Genomic DNA, 19,272 nt, shown 5'->3' on the forward strand with positions numbered 1-19,272 from the left:
TATACGAGTTGTTAAAGATACACTGGAAAAAGGCAAAACCCAGAAATCATACATGTACTGACCCTTACAAGAACCTTCTTTTTCTTCTTGGACTTGTCATTGATGCTCAGCGGGCTGTTTTTCTGGTTACTTTGTTTCTCTACAGCACCTGTGCCCATGTTCCACCTCCTCCCACCAAACAGCTCAATGGCCTGAGCTAATGTGGGACCCTCGTACCTGCCTTCCTCCTAAATATGCAGTAACACAGAATTAGACCAAAAGATTTATATGTTAAAATAGCACTGATAATAGTACCAACACTCCTTGAACTTCTTCACATTTCATCAAAGTTCAGTCTTTTTATTCCGATTTTATGCGATTGATTGATGCAAAGTAGTGCAAAATTATGACGTTGAATGAAAATGTCAATTTTGAAACTACAAAATAAATGGTTTAGATCAAAGCAAATGCATGTGTTAGAATGGCCCTGTCAAAGTCCCAAGCTACTGTCTATTTACTAAGTAGGTGTCTTCTGAAGGTGAATGCTTGAACCGGATTTTATCCAAATAAATAACAAGGTTGTTTGTGGTTGCAACACGATAAAATGTGGAAAAGCTTAAGACGAATTCTTCTGTAAGGTATTGTATTATATGTCATCCACATCACGTAGCTGGGTTAGTAAAATTATTAGTGATACAATTCCAGTTCATAATTTACCTGATATAAGCTAACATACTGCCTCCTCAGCCACTGAAGTCTTTGGTCTGGGAACTTCTTTAGTTTCCTGGTTGCATTCACCAGCTCTGTCAGGCCCTTGTGGAGCATTTGTGCGGTGTGATTGGGTGCCACAAAGTGTAGAAGTCTGACAGCACAAGTTAGCAAATTGGTTCAAGTTTCAAAATCACAGCAAAGTGTTTTGGCAGCAAATCAGTGTTGCAGCCTGCTGATAGTAAACACACACCAACCTGTTGTCAGTGGTACTGAGACCGTAGAGCAGAGTCAGACCGTTCTCCTCCACCATCATTTGGCTCAGCTTGTTTTGCAAACATACAGCGTGAACATCAACCCCCTGGTGGCCCAAAAACACTGCCTGCAGATTCACATAAACACCATGAGTCTAAATCACCACCGTGATATGTAATTTAAGCACAAAGCACGTTCCTAAGAGACTTTGAATTTTTTCAACAAACCTTCACCACTCCAATGTCCAAGAGGCCTTCGGCTAACCCAGGCACCACGCTCTGTCCTAACCCGGGTGGCTGTTCCATGGGGGAAGCTCCTCCGCTTTGAGGCTTACCTGCCAAATATTTACAAAATGTTGGAGATGTAGTCAAGGACATGGATTTAACGATGCTCTGCATGGATGAGATCATTTACAAACAAGTTAAATGGCTTATGTGGCAAATAAAAAGACACTTGGCAAACAAAATGTAAGTAAATGTAAGTACAGGGTTGGTTTACAACATTACCGTAAATTACAGGAAATTATATTTTTTAAGGTATAAGGCTCTGTTTTAAATTTGTTTAAAGAACAATAAGGTGAGAGGAAATGGAGAGACATAAATGTTTTGAGGATATCTACCCCAGATGAGCGTCGTGTTGTCAGGCTGAAGCCGCAGCAGACAGCGAGCTGTGAGGTGGCTGTCCTGGTCGTAATGAATGACTGTAGCTCCCTGCAGCAAAAACTGGTGAACATCTGGCTGTAGTGACAATACATACCTAGAAAAAGAAAAAAAACAAATAAATTAACATCTGTTCATGCCAAACAAGGGCCGTATTTGTATATTTATTTCTTACCAGGGAATGAGCTCCGTGCCGTGACTGAAAGCTCTGTGCGTCTCCTCAGTACCCTGAAACTCCACCTCTTTCAGTTTTGGTTCAACGGACAGGTCACCGTCCGAGTCCGACAAGTCTCCAACTGTGAATCTGTAGATACAATTCATTTGTATTATGGTTGGTGCGTATATTTAACCTCATTGTTTTAAATGTGTTGAAGTTATTCAGGTGCAATCACGTAAGACATTAAAAGCATTAAAAACCCAATAAATACACACTTGATTTAGTAGGTGGTGATTATACATCAGCATGCAACTATCCACGAAGGGCAAATATAATCATATTCTAGAATTAAAACATCACAATTTTGCAAGTACAACATAAAAATAAATCACAATTTGATATTACACTGTTTTTCAAAGCAAATCTGATACAAAGACAGGCTGCAGCGCAAGATGTCTTTAAAACAAAATGTGCACTTCCATACATGGAGGATGAGATGTTGTGTGGAACACTAGAACATGACAGCCTCATGTAAATAGAAAAGAGGTTGTTTCTTGATCTGGCTTTTAGGTGAAGTTTATTGGTAACTTTTGGTAATTTGTCATTAACCATTTTAGAAAGTTACCTATTTACATTTTTATCATACTAATGTCTATATCTTGACAGTTTTGGCAAGTGTTAAATAGTTCTAAAATATTATTAGCAATATTTAAAATTTCATTGCAAATCCACTTGACGTTTGTAGATTTTTATAATGTTTTTAGCATTTGTGAAGCACTTTGTGACACTTGCCTCTATAAATAAAGTTTAACCCTCCAGTATTTGGTGTTTCATACATCACATCATCTCACTTTGGCAACTTCAAGCTGCGTTCTGCTTTTTCCTGGCTTTCTTTCTTTTGAACCTTTTTACATATTTCCCAAATTCAAATATAGAAATAAGTATGAACATAGTGAGCACAACTGAAAAAAATGATGGTACATGCCCTTTAAGTACCTGGCTTGAAGCTCAAACTGCAACTTAACTTGTGTAAATGTGAACACACACTGTTCAAACTCCTGCAGTTGGTATTCAACAACAATAGCAACAACTTAAAACACAGGCTTTGTTTCTGGCATTGTCCTAAATCAGCGTTTCCCAACCCTGGTCCTCAAGGCACACTGCATGTTTTAGATATTTCCTTGCTTCAGTCCAGCTGATTTCAATTGATGACTGATTAACAGGTGTTTGTTGAACCGCAATCAGTTGAATCAGGCGCATTAACACTAGCAGGGAAACCTCTAAAACATGTAGGACTGTGTGCCTTGAGGACGGTTGGGAAACACTGTCCTAAATGAATGGCAACTAAAGAAGGGGGGGAAAGTAGGAGAGGAAGAGTGAGAAGGAAAAATGGGGACAGAGGAAGGTTCTGTCAGTTGCCTCAGGTAAAAGAGTGAAAGAGATCCAGACCACAGGAAAAGAAGCAATAAACCGCTGTCATATTGTAGTCCAAACAGAGGAAAACCATAAGGCTAACCAAAAAAAGTAGTGTTCTTATCTTTACCTGCAAGATATAGTCAAAGACAGAGAAAACAACTAAATGAAAATTAATAATTTATGTCAAAACTTTGATTAAATCTGCTTCTTTCACTTTCTAAATTCCAGTTTGAGTTATAAGCTACCTGCCACCAGTGGCCTGAGAACTACCAGAGCCCTGTTCCTTCCTGTCCTGACAGGAAGCAAGCCTGTTATCTTTTTTCTTTGTGACACAGTGTTTTATGTGAGCTTGGTTTCATCTCAATAACAATCTGCAAATGTGTTCCTTTGCAAACCCATTATCTTGTACAGCTATTTATGTTCAAAAAATGAAAAAAATCAACCAGAATCAGAGGCTGGAGAACATTTAGTTCAATCCAGTCTTGAAGGATGTCAACAAAAGGCTGAACTGTTTAGCATAGAAACATTTTTTTTAGTCTTTATATTTTACTTTAAATCTAAACTTTCAAAAAATGTTAATGACTCACAAAAATGTTGCAACTGCGCATGCAGGGATTCCACAGTGTTTTTACTGCCAAGCCAATCATTCTCTGTATTCATAGCTTTGATGTAAATCTGAATGCAATATTTTTTCGCCTTGCCTATGAGTCATTGTCTGTGAATGAATAGGAAAGGAGAAAACTAAATTTTGGAAACAGAACTTTGGCACAAAGGATTAACATTTCCAAGCAACACAATCGACAGCCACTTAAAGCTGAAAAAGAAAAAACTATTCCCTTCTGCCTTCGCAAGTGCATCAGAAAGAATTTTTGCAAGTACATCAAAACTTTACTAAAAATTAATTTAATACCAGTAAATAAACAAGTTTCACTTTTGAATTGATTTAAAGAAATAAAATAACTTTTAAAAGGAAGTTCATGGAGACCCGTCTTTATGCTTTGGAAGAACTTGTTTGCAGAAACATTCAATATTCTAATAAATTCTTAAGCAAAATAATATTTATTTTATTTAATAACTTAAAAAATAGCTTTATAAAAAATTGGAAGAAAACAACTAACTGATTGCGGCAGCGGTCCCGTAAAGAGTTGCATCTGTATGTGAGGGATGGACCAGTTGACAAGGGACTGGTAGATGTTTCATCGGATTCTTCAGACTCCAAACTACGATTGCACGATCTGAGGATCAGGGAGAGGAAAGTAAGACAAAAAGACAATGGTTCTTCTTTCTGGAAGCATAGTGGACCATTTCCAGCTCACCTAATAATCTGCAGGATGTTGCTGACGGTGGCTTCTTTGTCTGGGATGTGCAGCCCATCAGACCCGGACCGAGACATAAAATTGTGCTGCCCGCTGTAGTCGGACACAAACTGGAGACAAACAGAGCAACAGCTGTGATATTTTCTGCAGTTACATGTTGAAATTACTGGAATATATCCACACATGAGACAGTTGGTTGTACCTCTATTGAGTCATCTGTGTTATCTGGAGATTGTTTGAGGCTGATGATGCTTGCTGTGCTGTTCAGTGCATCACTCAGCTCTTTTAGGAAAACCCCACAGAATGGCACCACCTGCAGAAGAAATGTGAAGGAAAATAAATTACAGAACATTCAAAAATAAATAACTTGTTATTTAATAAACATCATCTGCACAGACACAGACCTTGCAGCCTGGGATATTGAGCGCTCGGGTCACAACTTTCTTGTAATCAGAAGAAGATTCATGCTGAGCCATGGCATCCTTCAAACTTCTCATGGTCTCGATGTCCGTCTGGTCCATAAACTGCCACATCTTCAACACTTTACGGGATCTGTGGGGAGGGACGGTGGGAAATCCTAATTAAATACTAGCAAAACAAAACAGTGATAAATATGTGAGGGCATTAAAATAGCTTGTATGTCTCACTGCACCTTAGTCCAGCCAGGAACTCCATGACACCATTGTAGTTTCCCATATTCCAACAGCATCTGGCGACGTGGACAAGATAGGAAAAAACTTCTCTCTTCTCCTCCATGGACCCAGCCGTCAGAACCAGCCACGTCACCCATGAACTCACCTGCATGTTCAAAACAAATCTCAGAGGCTCTGTAAAGGTCTCAGAAAAACTAAGACTCCTTAAACCACAATTGAAGTCAATTCAATTCAGTAATCCTTTATTCTTCCCAAGGGTAAGTTAAATGTTTTTTTTGTTATTATTATTCATATTATCTTGGATTTTCTTCAGAGTTGTTATATACGCTGGCTACGGACAGCATCTATAGCTGTAGATACAGCAGCAGCCTGTATAACAGCATATCGGAAGAAGCCTCTGACTGAAGGCACTTTGCGTAATAATCTGCAGAGGTTCCACAATACAGAACAGAATTGGCATTCTATATTAGCTTCTTCAGGGGTTCTTTGTCAGCAACTGACGCTCATACCACATGATGGCAGAAGAGATTGCACTTCATAACAGATTTATAGAAGTTATGCGGCCTCTTACTCCAAGCACTGAAGGACCTAAGCTTCCACACAAAGTACAGTCTGTTCTATCCATTCTTGTAAACTGATTCACTGTTGCGTCTGTTGTCCAAGTGAACAGTGAGGTATTTAAACTCCTCCATCAACTTCACTTTTTCTCCCATGTTGGAAATAATGTTCTGCACCACCAAGTTTTCCACAACGAAACATGGCGGCAGCAGCTCCAGAAAAGGACAGATGAGATTATCAGAGTGGATAAAAAGGTAGGTGGAGTTAAATATAAGACAATCCTTTAAAAATAAACATGTTAGAGGCTACAATAGACTTCAAAATGGGATGGAGGTTCACCTTTGAGCTTTTGAACATCTTTTTGTAAAGAAGATAAGCTAAATTTTTACTTTTTACATATATTGAGCTAACAGAGACATACCCCAAAAGCCTCGCAACCATAATTGCAGCGACAGGCAGTCCAACAAAGTATTCATTAAGTGGAGACTAAACACAAATGAACGCCACACCAGCTAATAAGGAGATTTGATTTATAGAAGTATTGAAATACTGAAAGCTGAGTACAAGTGGATCCTGCAGTTTTGAGATTTTTATTTGTAAAATATTTTGAAATTATGTATCATTTACTTATTGCTAACTAATTATGCAATACTTAATGATTGCATTTTCCATAAAATCCCATTAAAATACATTGAACTTAGAGGCTAAGAAGGTAAGGCATTGTAAATTGCAACAAAATGAATGAATAAGTTTGAAAGGCCTTTATTATCAAAATGACCATTAAATCAAATATATTTATGCAATACTTTAACATGAACAACAGCTTTAACAATGGTGTGAAGTGCTGCTCATCTGGAATTTATAATGTTTCATTTGCAAATACTCCTCATTTAGATAAGTTCATGACATAATGCGCCATATCTCTGGTTGCCTTGTTTTTGTTGTGACTATATTGTTACTAGGTGCATTGCAACTCGGTGACATAAAACAAATCCTGACACTTTTTATTGTGTGTGGTCTCGATGATGCTCATGAATTCTTGTTTGGAGATCTGTGACTAAACTGGCAGTATATGTACAAGATCATGTCCCTCCCATACACACACACACACACACACACACACACACACACACAGAAAAGACATGGGGAGATCGGATGACCATCAGCTGTGCATGTGCAAACACATGATGGTCGAACCAGATACGGATCAGGGTCACATTCTTTGGGCTGGACACACAGCCTCATCCGTAAAGCTTCTTGCTCTCTTGTGTCATTGTCTCCAAGCATTAGAGCCTCATTAATGTAGTTGCACACACACATGAAACACACACAGTGAAACTCACTAACCCTATTGCGGGTGGTAAAAACATCCCCTGGCCTAAAGATCTATTACTGGCTTATGTAAGGATGTGTACAGCTAACCACAGTCAAACTTCACAAGGACTAAATAAAGCCACCAAATACATATACACACGCACACACACAAAAAGGCCTACAAAATACTGTAAAATCCATAGTTTTAAATACACAACAATTTTGACATATTTCTTTGTCCTGTAAGAAAATAATCAAATAAGTTTTTATCAATATGCAAGATATAAATGTGGTTCCCTGCTTATTTTGTTCAGTTGTAAATAACTGGTTTCTTATATTAGTTTAGTTTTATTTAATGCAGACACAAAATATCAACCAAAAGTACAAAAAATGCATTAAATAAAAGTTATTGATAGGTATGAATGTCATTGATGCCTTATCAGTAGCTTGGAAGGAACATTAGAGGAACTACAATAAATAAATAAGAAACTCAAGGATTTTCAGAATAAAAGTGCCTGTGTTTTCAGAACCACTTTAATTTGCATTGTGTTCACCGCACAGCAATGATTTTGTACAGTGTTGAACAAAGCACAATAACCAGCTCGGCATTTCTCCACCAAGCTTGCTCCAGTCAATTTTTAATTTTTTTTTTTTTTCCATTTTTTTTTCTCCGAAGAGTTTTTGCGGCACTAGTGGCTCGTATTTTTTCTACAGTAGGCAGACAGGAAGGAGGGTGAGGAGAGGGGGGAAGACATGCGGCAAAGGTCGTCGGGACCGGGAGTCGAACCCGCGACGTCCGCGTCGAGGACTAAGGCCTCCAAACATGGGGCGTGCTAACCCCCTGCGCCACCACAGCACACCTCTCAATTTTTAATTTTTAATTAATGTTTAATTTTGAATGCTAAGCCCCTAGATGTTGGATTTCCATGAATTGCTTCTGAGTGAGCAGAAGGTAACTGGTAAATGTAGAACCAGAACTCCAATGCAATCTCTACACTGCTCTTTTTCTCATAAGGTCTCATCAAAATATTATCTATCTCATTGTTCTTCTACTTCTGTGTCACAACAACTGGATTAAGTGTTTTGTGTTGGTTTTTCCACAAACATTATTACATGTTCAGCAATAGCACTACAGCTTTGGATGTAAAACATACCCTTTATCTGTTTATTATTTTCAAAACTTTTCTGGGGATTAATTAAAAGGCTAAGAAACTCAATCCTATTGCTTACAATTTGTGACATAATATTAAACAACAGAGCATCATGGTTTTACTTGTGGTTCCAACTCATTATTATAATGCCATGCATATTTTGTCTTCATTTCTGCCATCTCTACCTTCTAGAGGATTTTATTTTTCTGCAGTCAGAATATTTTCTAGCCTTACCGGTGTGAAACTGATCACACCAGTGATAAAGTTCACATAGATACAAAACCTGAGATGCAGGCAATCTATCCTGGAGCTTTCTAAAACTGCAGGGCTGTAGCAATATCAGTGGTTTAGAGGCTTGTTCTAGATTCTACTATACATGGCTTACTGACAAACTACTGTCCTACACTCTTATCTGTTACACCTCTGTGTTCTAGGTGAGGCAGAAACTGCGTGCCATACATGAAAATCTTTTATCAGTCACTTTCAGCAGCATGACATAGTGTAACACCATGTCAGCAAGGAGGTTTAAATTACAGTCGCCATCCTAACCATCCTGACCATCTGCAAAGTGGCGTTCTGAGCCGCCACAGATCAAGGGAGCGCATGGACCTGGCAACTCTTCTGATATTCCAGATAGCAAAAGTGTTGCACAGGACAAATAACAGACAGGAAATGAGAAGATATTAGATACAGTAAGATTGGTAAAAGCCGATATAAGATTATGCAAGAGACTGTCTTAAAACAATAACCATCTTGTACACACACCAGAGCGAGCAATTTTTTTTGTTTTCTTTTCTTTCTTTTTTTTTTTATTGGCAGCACGACACACACATACACACCCCTACACACACATGCCAAACTGGAGTCGGGTACAATTCGATCCCTTGATGTTTGTATGTGTCCATCTGCCTGTCTGTCCTTCAGCCTGCCTGTCTCCATCTGTTATTAGCTGAACTTTGAGAGTCGTTCTCTCCTTGATACAAGACTTATGTAACGGAGGTTGACAGAGAGCTATTACAGACTTAACACAGCACATACTGGTTCTGTCAAAGCTCCCGAGACAGACACGCAAAGAGGCCCGAAATTCTCACCATTCCCTGTCTAGCTGATTTTGCCTTGGAAAGTAATTTCATATCCATACATGGCCTGAAAATGAACTGGATCACAATCAATACAAAACTAGAGAAAGCAGGTTAAAACTTTCTGACTGGGAAAAACAATCCTACAACCCCATAATTATCTAGACTCCAACTAAAAAGTTCTTGTGCAGGATTAGATTTACTATCATGCACATCTGAACAGTTTTTCACTCAACTTAATAAAACAGAGCCTAAACTTTTCAGCTTACAGACCTTTAAAATATGAAATTTAATAGAAAAGCAAAATATTTTTCACCCATATTTTTAAAAAAATTAACAAGTACAACTTTTAAGTTTGATACATTCAAAATGCAACCAAGCTTGACCAGCCCAGGCTGATGATTGGTGAGACAAAAACTCTAAAGTTTGATCTTCTCTATAGTCTGAGAACAATTTCAGACTATATTTCTTTAAATGTTGAGACATGTCAGCGGGAAAATGTGAAAGAACGAGACTTCCAGCTGATAACAGGAAGAGTAAGTGGAACATGCTGGAATTTGAAATCTCATAACTAAATTCTTTGGGGAATGTTTGCAGAAGCTGTTTCAGAAATGTTGGCCTCAGAATTTTCCTAATCGCTACATTAATACGATAAGAGCTCAAATTGTCCCATCTGTGTTCATTTTGTGTTTGTTTTAAATGACTGTTTCACAGCAATTGCTTTCTAGCACATGTGAGGCAATATAAAAAAGATAGTTCATCCTTCACCCCTAATGGCAGAAATATTAGATTTTAATGTTTAATGTCTTACATAATCTTGTATGGGTTTGCAAAAACCAGAAATTGTAAGACTCTGATCAGTGGATCCCCCCATTATTACATACATTACAGTTGAAAATGTCTTGCTTATTTTTACCCATTTCTGTATTGCTGCTCAATTCAAAATCCAAACGCAACACCTCTGGTTTTTAAGACAGAAATAAGACAAATACATCTAAAAAGGAATTCCAATAATGGCAAAATACAACCCTAAACCCCGAAATGAATATAGATGTATGATTTGTAAAATTATAAATCTACGACAGTAGATGATTACAATCCAAAATACTGTACACTTCCACTCAGAAAATATGTCTTACTAAATCCAAGTCAAAAGTTTAGAGTCACTTCAGGGATTCATCACTGTCTTGAAGGGAGAATCACTGCTGTCATTTGACTCTCATTCCACTCTGCCCATACATGGTCAAGCTGCACATTTGGAGAACTATTTTATGTCTCCTCTCTTGCAGACTTAAATGAAAACCAGCTGATAGAGCAGGCATGCAACCTACAGATGACTTCATCATTCCCTATCAATCTCAGCTCTTCGAACACTTGTTCTTTCTCAGCATTTTTATAACAGTTTACAGTTGAATTCACCAAAAGAAACAAGGCACGACAGTAGAGGTTTAGCCAACTTAAAAAATGTGCTTATAAACACACATCCTGTGTTACAATGATAGACTTACATGGTTATCCACTAGGGAGGATCCAGCTTGAGGAAATTGTACATCAATATCAAATACGAGATGCATAGTGTCACCATGTTTACAAGGTTCTTAGCAAATCTTTTTTTTAATAAAAAGCAACCTATTTAGTTGATTCTGTTATTAATATTTTTCCTGTGTAACAACATAAAAAAATGTTTCGATAATCTAATCCACACTGACATCATGTTGTAGAGTCTTAAAGATAAACACCAGCGCTGCCAAGTTGTTTTAGTGACTTCATGTGGCTATTAAAACCGAAACACAGAACACGCACAGTTCAGATATGTGCATCATAAAGGAAATACTTCTTGTAAATCTACATCAATGCAAGCAATGAGCCAAAATAAAAAACTCTCAACCAGATATCTGGTTTTCTCAAGTGGTCGCCTCACCTCATTGAACCGCGCCACTAGGTCCTCCACAGCATTGCTGCGCTGAGCATTCTGTGTGGGCATGGCCGGCACCGACAGCGAGGCCTTGAGGTTTGGGTGGCGTCTGGTCTGACACTCGGGACTGCCAAGATCTCGTGTGAGGAAGCAGAGGTAATCTAAAGGAAAGACCTGCAGAAAGACAGACAGTTGGTGAAGTACATTTTCTCACATTTTAACTTCAATGTATTTTTAAGACTCAACGCAAAGTAGAGATTACTTGGGATGGAAGGGAACTGATGCATGATTTAAAAGTGTTTTACAATTAAAAATCAGACATGTCATGCCGTTACATTTAGGCCTAAATAAAAATAAAAATAAAGCTCAACTGACTGTCAGCAGAGGTAGATTAAAAACCATATTTCAGACTGAACATGTCATGAAGCATAAATGAATCCATCTTCTGAGCATGGTACAATAGCAAATGTGCCAAAGACGGGGCCGTGCAGCTAAACTCAAAAGGTGGGTCAAGGAGAGAACAAATGGAGTTGAGAAGCCCTTGGTAACTCTGGAGGAGCTGCAGAGATCCACGGTTCAAGTGGGAGAATTAGGTGAACTATTTATCATGGACTGTACTAATGTGGCTTTTATGGATGAGGAGGAAGAAACAAATAAAGATTGAAAAATATCATACAAAATCTTACATGAAGTTTACCGCAAGCCATGTAAAGCAAACAGCAGACCTGTGGATGAAGGTGATCTGATCAGATAAGACCAATATTGTCCCCTTAAGATGACTGAAAAATGGTGAGTGGCCGAAAATTATCACTGCACATCCACCCATGCTCAACATAAACCATGGTAGTGGCAGAATCATGCTTTGGGGATGCTCTTTCTTCACCAGAAACATCAAAGCTGGTCATAGTTGATAGGAGGCGGCATCAGTACTGTAAGAGATTTTTGGTTTAGACTTGTAGATTTTTGGTACCTTTTTTAAATTTCTACATACAGTACATTAAGTATTTAATTACAGTGTTTTGTTTCTTCATTTCTCTCTTTTCCTTATTCTTTAAGATTCTTATGCATTTCTCCTTTTTGTTTACTTTGAGGAGTATTTTTATGTCTGTTTTAGCCTCTATGTAGGATTTTGTGTAACATTTATCTGTTTGGAAAATGAACTACAAATCAAGACTGCAAAAGACTTGAGGCAGGAGTGGAGGCTCACCTTCCTGCATGACAAAGACTAAACACAGAGACAGAACTATGATGAAGCAGTTAGATCAAAGATAAATAATGATAGAATGGCCAAGTCAAAGTGCAGACAGAGACCCAATTAAGAATGTGTGGCAAGCCTTGAAAATTAAAGCTCCATCCAAAATAAATGTTTAAAATCATGAATCATTTCACTTTGACTTCACAATTTTGCACTGAAACACACAAACACAATTTGTTCAAGTGGGACCAAATGGAAATAATTTCAAAGTGGTATAGATTCTATTGAAGTGTGTTGTGTTTAAACAAAAGAAACTTATTTGTTCTTTTTGAAATTATTTTTATTTATTTATGAATTTAAAAAATCCTAGTTTGCATCAGAATCCTCACCCCTATCTGCATATTTTACCTGTTGATAAAGCTGCTGCTCCTGCTCTGTGAGGATGCAGGCGATCTCCTCTGGGAACTGAACGAGGTGGCGCAGCTCTGCCAGCTCCTTGCTGATCCCGCTCACACTGGGAGGAAGAGAGCTGCTGCTGGTCATACTGTTGGCCAGCTGACGCTCTGAATGAGGAGACAGAGAGGATTGGAGACATGTAAAGACAAAGCATAAGTTTTGCATTATGTGCTTAGGTCATATCAACATCTATAACTTCTTAAGGAAGAGTAAGTAGAAAGGATACAGAGGGGTGAAGAGGACAAGGTGGGAATGGAAAGCAGAAACTACTCATGGACATGGCAGTACATTAAAAAGGACATAAAGCAGGAACAAGCAAAAGCTGATGTTTCCCATTCAACCTTATAAGTTTAAAGCTTCACTGAAATGTGTTTTTTCATTTTATCCTGAATATTTAAAGTTTGCAGACACATAAAGTCCCTGTGTACCATGTAGTCGTCATCAGTCAACAACAGCAAGCCCACTTTTTCCTTTAGAAGTAAAGAGCATAGATCACCTGCAAGTTCCTGTGTTTGGATTTCAGTCAGGCCCATTAGTCTGTCTGTTTACACATACACACGCACATTCGCACAAATGCAAACCTGTCCCGATCTCTGCTAACAAAGGACTAATGAACAGTTTCTACACTGGTTCAGGGGCTGCCAGGTGGACATTCTGTACATTGTTGGGATGAATGCTGCATAAACAAACTTTTCCAGGAATCATTTAAAGGGGACTCTTTCAAACGTTTTATATTGCAACCATCAGGACATGATGCCTATTTTAAAAAAGCTTGAACTTCTACAACAATCCATTAAGATGAGGTCTGTATGGGTTGGTGATTAGTCAGACCAAAGCTATGACAACACATCTAATCAGAAAAAAAGAAGATGTCCTTTGGATCAGCAATACCACTACATAAACATAATCTGTTATTATCCGTTACAAAGATGTTTGAGTTAAGTGTCTTGCAAGACACTTAACTTAAACAGTTAAGTTTAAGTTGCTGAAAGTGGCTTTACATAGACCACTTTCAGCTTATTGCTGTGTTGAGATTATGAGTTGCATAATGTTGATAGTAAAAGCAAGACGATGTACATCCACAAACACCAACATCAGGACCTAGAGTCTCTCTGGTCATTGACAACTGTCATATGAAGAAGCCTATTTACTCTTTCTGCAACCACGCAGACACAAAACTCTGTGCGCAAACGTATCCAGACACTTACTCAAAAGGCCGACCATGGTAACCCATAAGATTGGCAACAGGTAGGCATGGATACAGCAGTGAGTGCTCTGCGGGAGCAAAACTTGCTTATTTACACAGTTTGATTTGTGGATCCGGCCTCACAGCTTCTATAATGGACTCTCAGCATGAGTGCACACGAGCGTGCAGGATAAAAGCGAGGACAGAGTATGTGTAAGAATTACACTGAGTGGATTTTACAATCGGCTTTGGATAATAACAGTTTATATAAGCGTTTTATACGCCTTGTAAAAAGGAGTAATATCCTTTAAAATACATGTTGAAAACTTCTTAAAAATGAATTATGAGTAACATTTTTAAATGCTGTAAATGGAAGTAAGTGTTGCTTTTTGTTTTAACTATAAGAAATTAACCATTTTTATTTTGTGTAAATATTATGATATGTTTTTTTTTACTGAAATATAACATTTAAAACATCTCAGTTCTATAAAAGAAGCAGGTTAAAAATGTTCTGAATCAATTGTAATGGACAAATAGGTAGAAAAGAAAATCTTACTTCTTACATATTTTTAAAAAGTAGGCTTTAATGTTAATGAAAATATATTTTTAATATGTATTGCTCGATGTGAACCCTATTTCTTACAAGAATTATTTGCTACATTGCCACTCCTGTGAAGTGGAAATTAAGACAAGCTCAAATTATTCATCTTCATTTGATGACTGTGCAGCAGCCCTTCATGCTCATTCATTTATTCATCCTCTGAACAAATGCAGTCAAGCACAGTTGTTAGCCAAGACAGTGACAAAGAGGTCTTAAAGATATTGAAAGAAAAAATGTAAATGCAAATGTAAACCAACACTATGAGGGAGAACATAGCCAGTAAACAAAAAGTAATCAGTGCATATTGTCAAGCTTTTCAAATTCTTTCACTTACTTTACTTATGAAGCTTAAACTGCCTTTCTTTATGGAAAAAAAAGTCAATTAATCACAAATCGCAGTGAGAAGTGGACAGTATTTCTAACCTATAAGTTTACCTGATGCACTAGATACACACGATGATAAATATTTTTAAGAATTCGGCCCTCTTCCTTTAAGACTGATAGAATATGAGCCAGGAGTAATTGAAAATGATGTCCCTGTGATTATGCATGGATTTACTCATCTATAATGCATGATTAATACAAAAGGCCTACGTGCATGTTTTTGTTTTGCGTGTGTGCTTTAATAAAAGCACTTCTGAATGCAGTAGCGGATGATGCAGATTAGCTGAATATCCTTTTTAACAATTGTACATTGACTATTTGTGTTCTGACAACAGGAAACAGCTGTTTTGATTACGTTTATATGTCAGAGGTGAATCATTTGAGGACTGCAGCGTTTAATATGGTTTACCATACACCCATTTTAACTTATTCTTTTAAAATGATGGACCTTATCTATGGCTATTCAACATGGGTAAACGCCATGCTACAGAATAATTATTGTTGATTATAAGGTCTACACAACTCTGCTGAAATGCAGGGCTGATGTGATGTAAAATAAACCACGAGAAAGACACTTTTATGGTGTAAAGTTCTCCAAAGGTTCCTCAAGTTACATTCATCCTGTAAAATTCAACTTTAAACACTATAAGACCGGGAACAAATCTATTAAAGCACAGATCATGCCACAAAGTGGTTGGATAAGCATGCACAGCTCACTTCAGCACTTTTTGATTCAGTACTGGCATTCAGTAAAGCTGCGCAATATATTGCCTCAAAATTGTCATGACAGTTTTGATGAAAACTTAGGTGTATTAATATTTCAAGGGCAAAACATTCACACATTTGGGCAACTCGAATTGTACTCTCTTTAATCTTCAAGCCTGATATAGATTTTAGTGACAGATTTACTGGAGCTCAAATAAAAAATGAGAACATCTTGATAATGACAAAAAATGCAAGAGGAAATGATAATGTGGATTAAACGCAATATCGACATTCAACAAAAATATCGTAAATGCATGTTTTCATAAAACTCTGAAGTTCCATTAACTCAGATTGAGAAGACATGTTGTCTTCCTGACCTTCTTCAGACAACAGCCAAAGTTGTTTTTTAAGATTTTGATTTGGAATTTCGCTAGATCATTTCAAAAGGTTATTTCTCATCTGCTGAAGCAATTCTTTTATTGATTTTGATGCAGCGTTGGACTTGCAGTAATGGTTAAAAGAAAATCACCAGTCATTTCTACCTAGAACAAGATTTACAAGATTGTTTTAGTTATATTTAACCAGAATGCCCTGTTCTAGCCAGCTTCGTGCTTTCGGAGTGGTCTCTGGTCTGCTTTGAATTCACATGCAAATTTGAACAAGAACAAGATTTTAACTGAACAGAGACCTAGGTTTTTAGATGGACCAGAGTAAGCTGCATGTAAATAAACACAATTACTCATTAGAATGAAATAAATGAGAGAAAGAGAGACATATTGAGCTTATGAATCAATAAAACAAATGATCTAACAAAAAAAAAACTCCTGGGCAATTTGAAATACCATTAATCATCCAAATACTACCAAATAAAACAATGATCTTAAGGGATTACCCAGGATCAATTGAGACTCGTATACATTTTTAACTTGTTTCTTTGGTAAATCAAAGGGATTTAAACCAACCATAGAAAAGAAACCTTGAACGTAGATCTTTTTAATCTCTCTGGCAGACAGTGGCACACATTTGAACACTGTTTTCATGAGCATGTCAAGAACTGATAACTTCCTCTCTGGAGAATATAGAATACTTTAACAGGTGCAGCACAAACAGCTCCAGTGAAATGACTCCAAACAAATCACTGCTTTGAATTTATAAATGTTTGTGATTTTATTTTTTTGTCTTTTCAGGATGGCACCCAATAGAGATCTTCAATAAAATATAAGATTTGATAAAAACCAAGCCCTAATAAACATAACAGATGTGTAAATAATAGTTTGAACACTTAAGGTTCTTGTTCAAAGTGAATACACCTCAGGATAAACATCACTTAGACACTTAAACACAGCAAGCATAAATGATCAAAAACAGTGTAATGATTCATAATACATAAATACACTCAGGCAGATATTATACTGCTGTAGAAGCAATAAACAACATGTGAAACTGCTAACATGTCTTGCATATCAGAGAGTTTCCTTTCTGATCAGATAAACTAACTCTTTCAAAGAAAAGGACTAGCTGCAGGCATCTAACGTTGAATTTGCTTCTGATTTTTTTTTTTTTTTTTTTTGGTGGAGATGAAGCCAGTGACAGAAACCAGAGAAAAGACGTTTGGACAAATCCAATAAACAGTTCTGTGTTATGAAACCAAGGACGATCAAAAACATCTGTACAAGTACTGAAGGATTTATAATGTTTGAGGAAAATGGAGTTTAAACTCTCATCCCATGGAAAGTCATTTATACTTCACAATAACTTAAACTAATCAGACTGAAGTATAACAGAGGATTCTGGACTCTTAGACAGTTCTAATGATTTTGTGTAAAGGAATCACAGTGTGCAATTTTTTTCATTTATCCTGTATTCAATTACAGCAACCTCCACAATTTTAAATAGGTGGAATAATGATTGTTCAATAAAACGGGGACTTGGTGACAGGGATTCTGAACTCCTGGATATTTCTAATGATGGCTTTCTCTAACGGAATCACAATGTGAATATGTTTTCATTTACCCTCCACAGTTTTAGTGACACAAAGTCATATTCAATAAACTAGAAAATGTGTTCTGATGAGGAATGTTTGTTAGATTAAAAGTACCGTTTGAAAATAACCTTGAGGAAGGTATTGAACATACTTTTCTATAGTTAGACTTTTCTATAGCATATAAATGTATTAAAATTGTTTTTATTGGTGTGATGTTTTTATGATTTTTATCTGTGTAATTAATCTGCGTGTTTCACTCACTGAACTGAGTTACTGAAATGACACGTTTAAATCATATTCTAAAATTACTTTTCAAAATTACTATATAAATGTATGAGAAAAATGAATCCACTCATGACTAAACTTTTCCAGATACAGTGACTTACCTCAAATTGAGTTCTACTTTTATATTTGTTTGGGTTCCACTTAATTATGTATTGAAAATATGTATAACGGTTTTTTTCCCCAGCCAATGAAATTAAGTTACTGATTACTAAATAAACAATTATATAATTCTTTACATCAAAACAAAAATTAATTTTAAGGCTTTTACCACATCTTTGGCATGAGAGTCAAATTTATAAAGAAGCTTGCTTCTTCTAACTACAGCAAATTAGTGCTAAAGCACTGTAAAATGAGACTCTAATTCATGAATCAAAATAAAGACAGTCATTTGAAATTATTGATGGTTTGTGAAGTACAGTATGAGTCAATTTAAATAAATAAATGATGATCGTTCATCATTTATCACTCTGCAGAAACACATAGAAACATGCATAAACCACTCCCTTAAAGTTGTGGTTTGTGTATTCTCTCAAATGCTCAATTTGAGCAAAGACACATCATTGTCTAATCTAAAATTTTAAACAATTGAAATTAAATTTAACCTCTCCTAAACAATATCCATTGTAAAATGCCCTTCACTTTAATCGGATTTACTAATTAACATGTACTCCAACACATCAATAGACGTCTGGATATCTCATCTGCATAACAACTGAAAGGTGACCACAACAGACTAGGGCAGCTGCAGCTAAGGTCCTAGAACAATTTCTTCACTAATGAAAGCAGAGTTTAGCATGTGCCAACATGCCTTTTTGTCCTTATAGCAAACGTATTCACCCCACACTAAATACAAGCAAATACAAGATCACTGGCAAGCTTTTTAAAGTTACAATTTCCCTGCACTGCAGAGCGAGGAAACCTGCAGTCTCGCTGTACTTCATTTTTCCCCTACTCACTGATCAGCTTGAAGTCCGTTTGGTGAGAGTGCTTCATGGCTGTTGGACACAGCTGACTGCTCAGCCTCCGTTCTGACAGCTCAGCGCCAGGGTGACCACGATACACTTGTCCACATTTGAGTTCACAGTCCCGTCTCTTCCACAGCTGTTCCCTCTCTCTCTCTTTGCTCTACTTCTCCCTCCCTAAGTCCATTTCCAACTTGTACTCTGTAACTTGTACTATCTGCTCTGTCACTCACCTGCTTGGTGTTCTTGTAAGTAACAGCAAAGGTTTCTCTATCTCTTCACCACATTCATTACTTCTCTGTCTCTCTCTCTAATACGCTCTCTCTCGCTCGCTTTCTGACACAACCTCATAAG

At 37.1% G+C, this 19,272-nt stretch overlaps 1 protein-coding gene across 5 annotated transcripts in view; it reads right to left on the minus strand.

Moving 5' to 3' along the window:
- The window catches only part of plce1 (phospholipase C, epsilon 1), an 83,589-nt gene that overhangs the window by 20,407 nt on the left and 43,910 nt on the right, over positions 1–19,272 (minus strand). For all 5 annotated transcript variants that reach the window (XM_028029705.1, XM_028029706.1, XM_028029707.1 and 2 more), the window contains exons 8-20: positions 12,764–12,918; positions 11,167–11,334; positions 5,143–5,288; positions 4,895–5,042; positions 4,693–4,803; positions 4,491–4,600; positions 4,293–4,409; positions 1,777–1,905; positions 1,562–1,698; positions 1,170–1,276; positions 945–1,069; positions 697–841; positions 63–227 (exon numbers count right to left, since the gene is read on the minus strand). In XM_028029705.1, the coding sequence (XP_027885506.1) occupies positions 63–227; positions 697–841; positions 945–1,069; positions 1,170–1,276; positions 1,562–1,698; positions 1,777–1,905; positions 4,293–4,409; positions 4,491–4,600; positions 4,693–4,803; positions 4,895–5,042; positions 5,143–5,288; positions 11,167–11,334; positions 12,764–12,918 (1,763 nt within the window). The remainder of the gene's footprint in view (positions 1–62; positions 228–696; positions 842–944; positions 1,070–1,169; positions 1,277–1,561; positions 1,699–1,776; positions 1,906–4,292; positions 4,410–4,490; positions 4,601–4,692; positions 4,804–4,894; positions 5,043–5,142; positions 5,289–11,166; positions 11,335–12,763; positions 12,919–19,272) is intronic.

This window comes from Xiphophorus couchianus, chromosome 10 (assembly GCF_001444195.1).
Source record: "Xiphophorus couchianus chromosome 10, X_couchianus-1.0, whole genome shotgun sequence".
NCBI classification, from domain to species: Eukaryota; Metazoa; Chordata; class Actinopteri; order Cyprinodontiformes; family Poeciliidae; genus Xiphophorus; species Xiphophorus couchianus.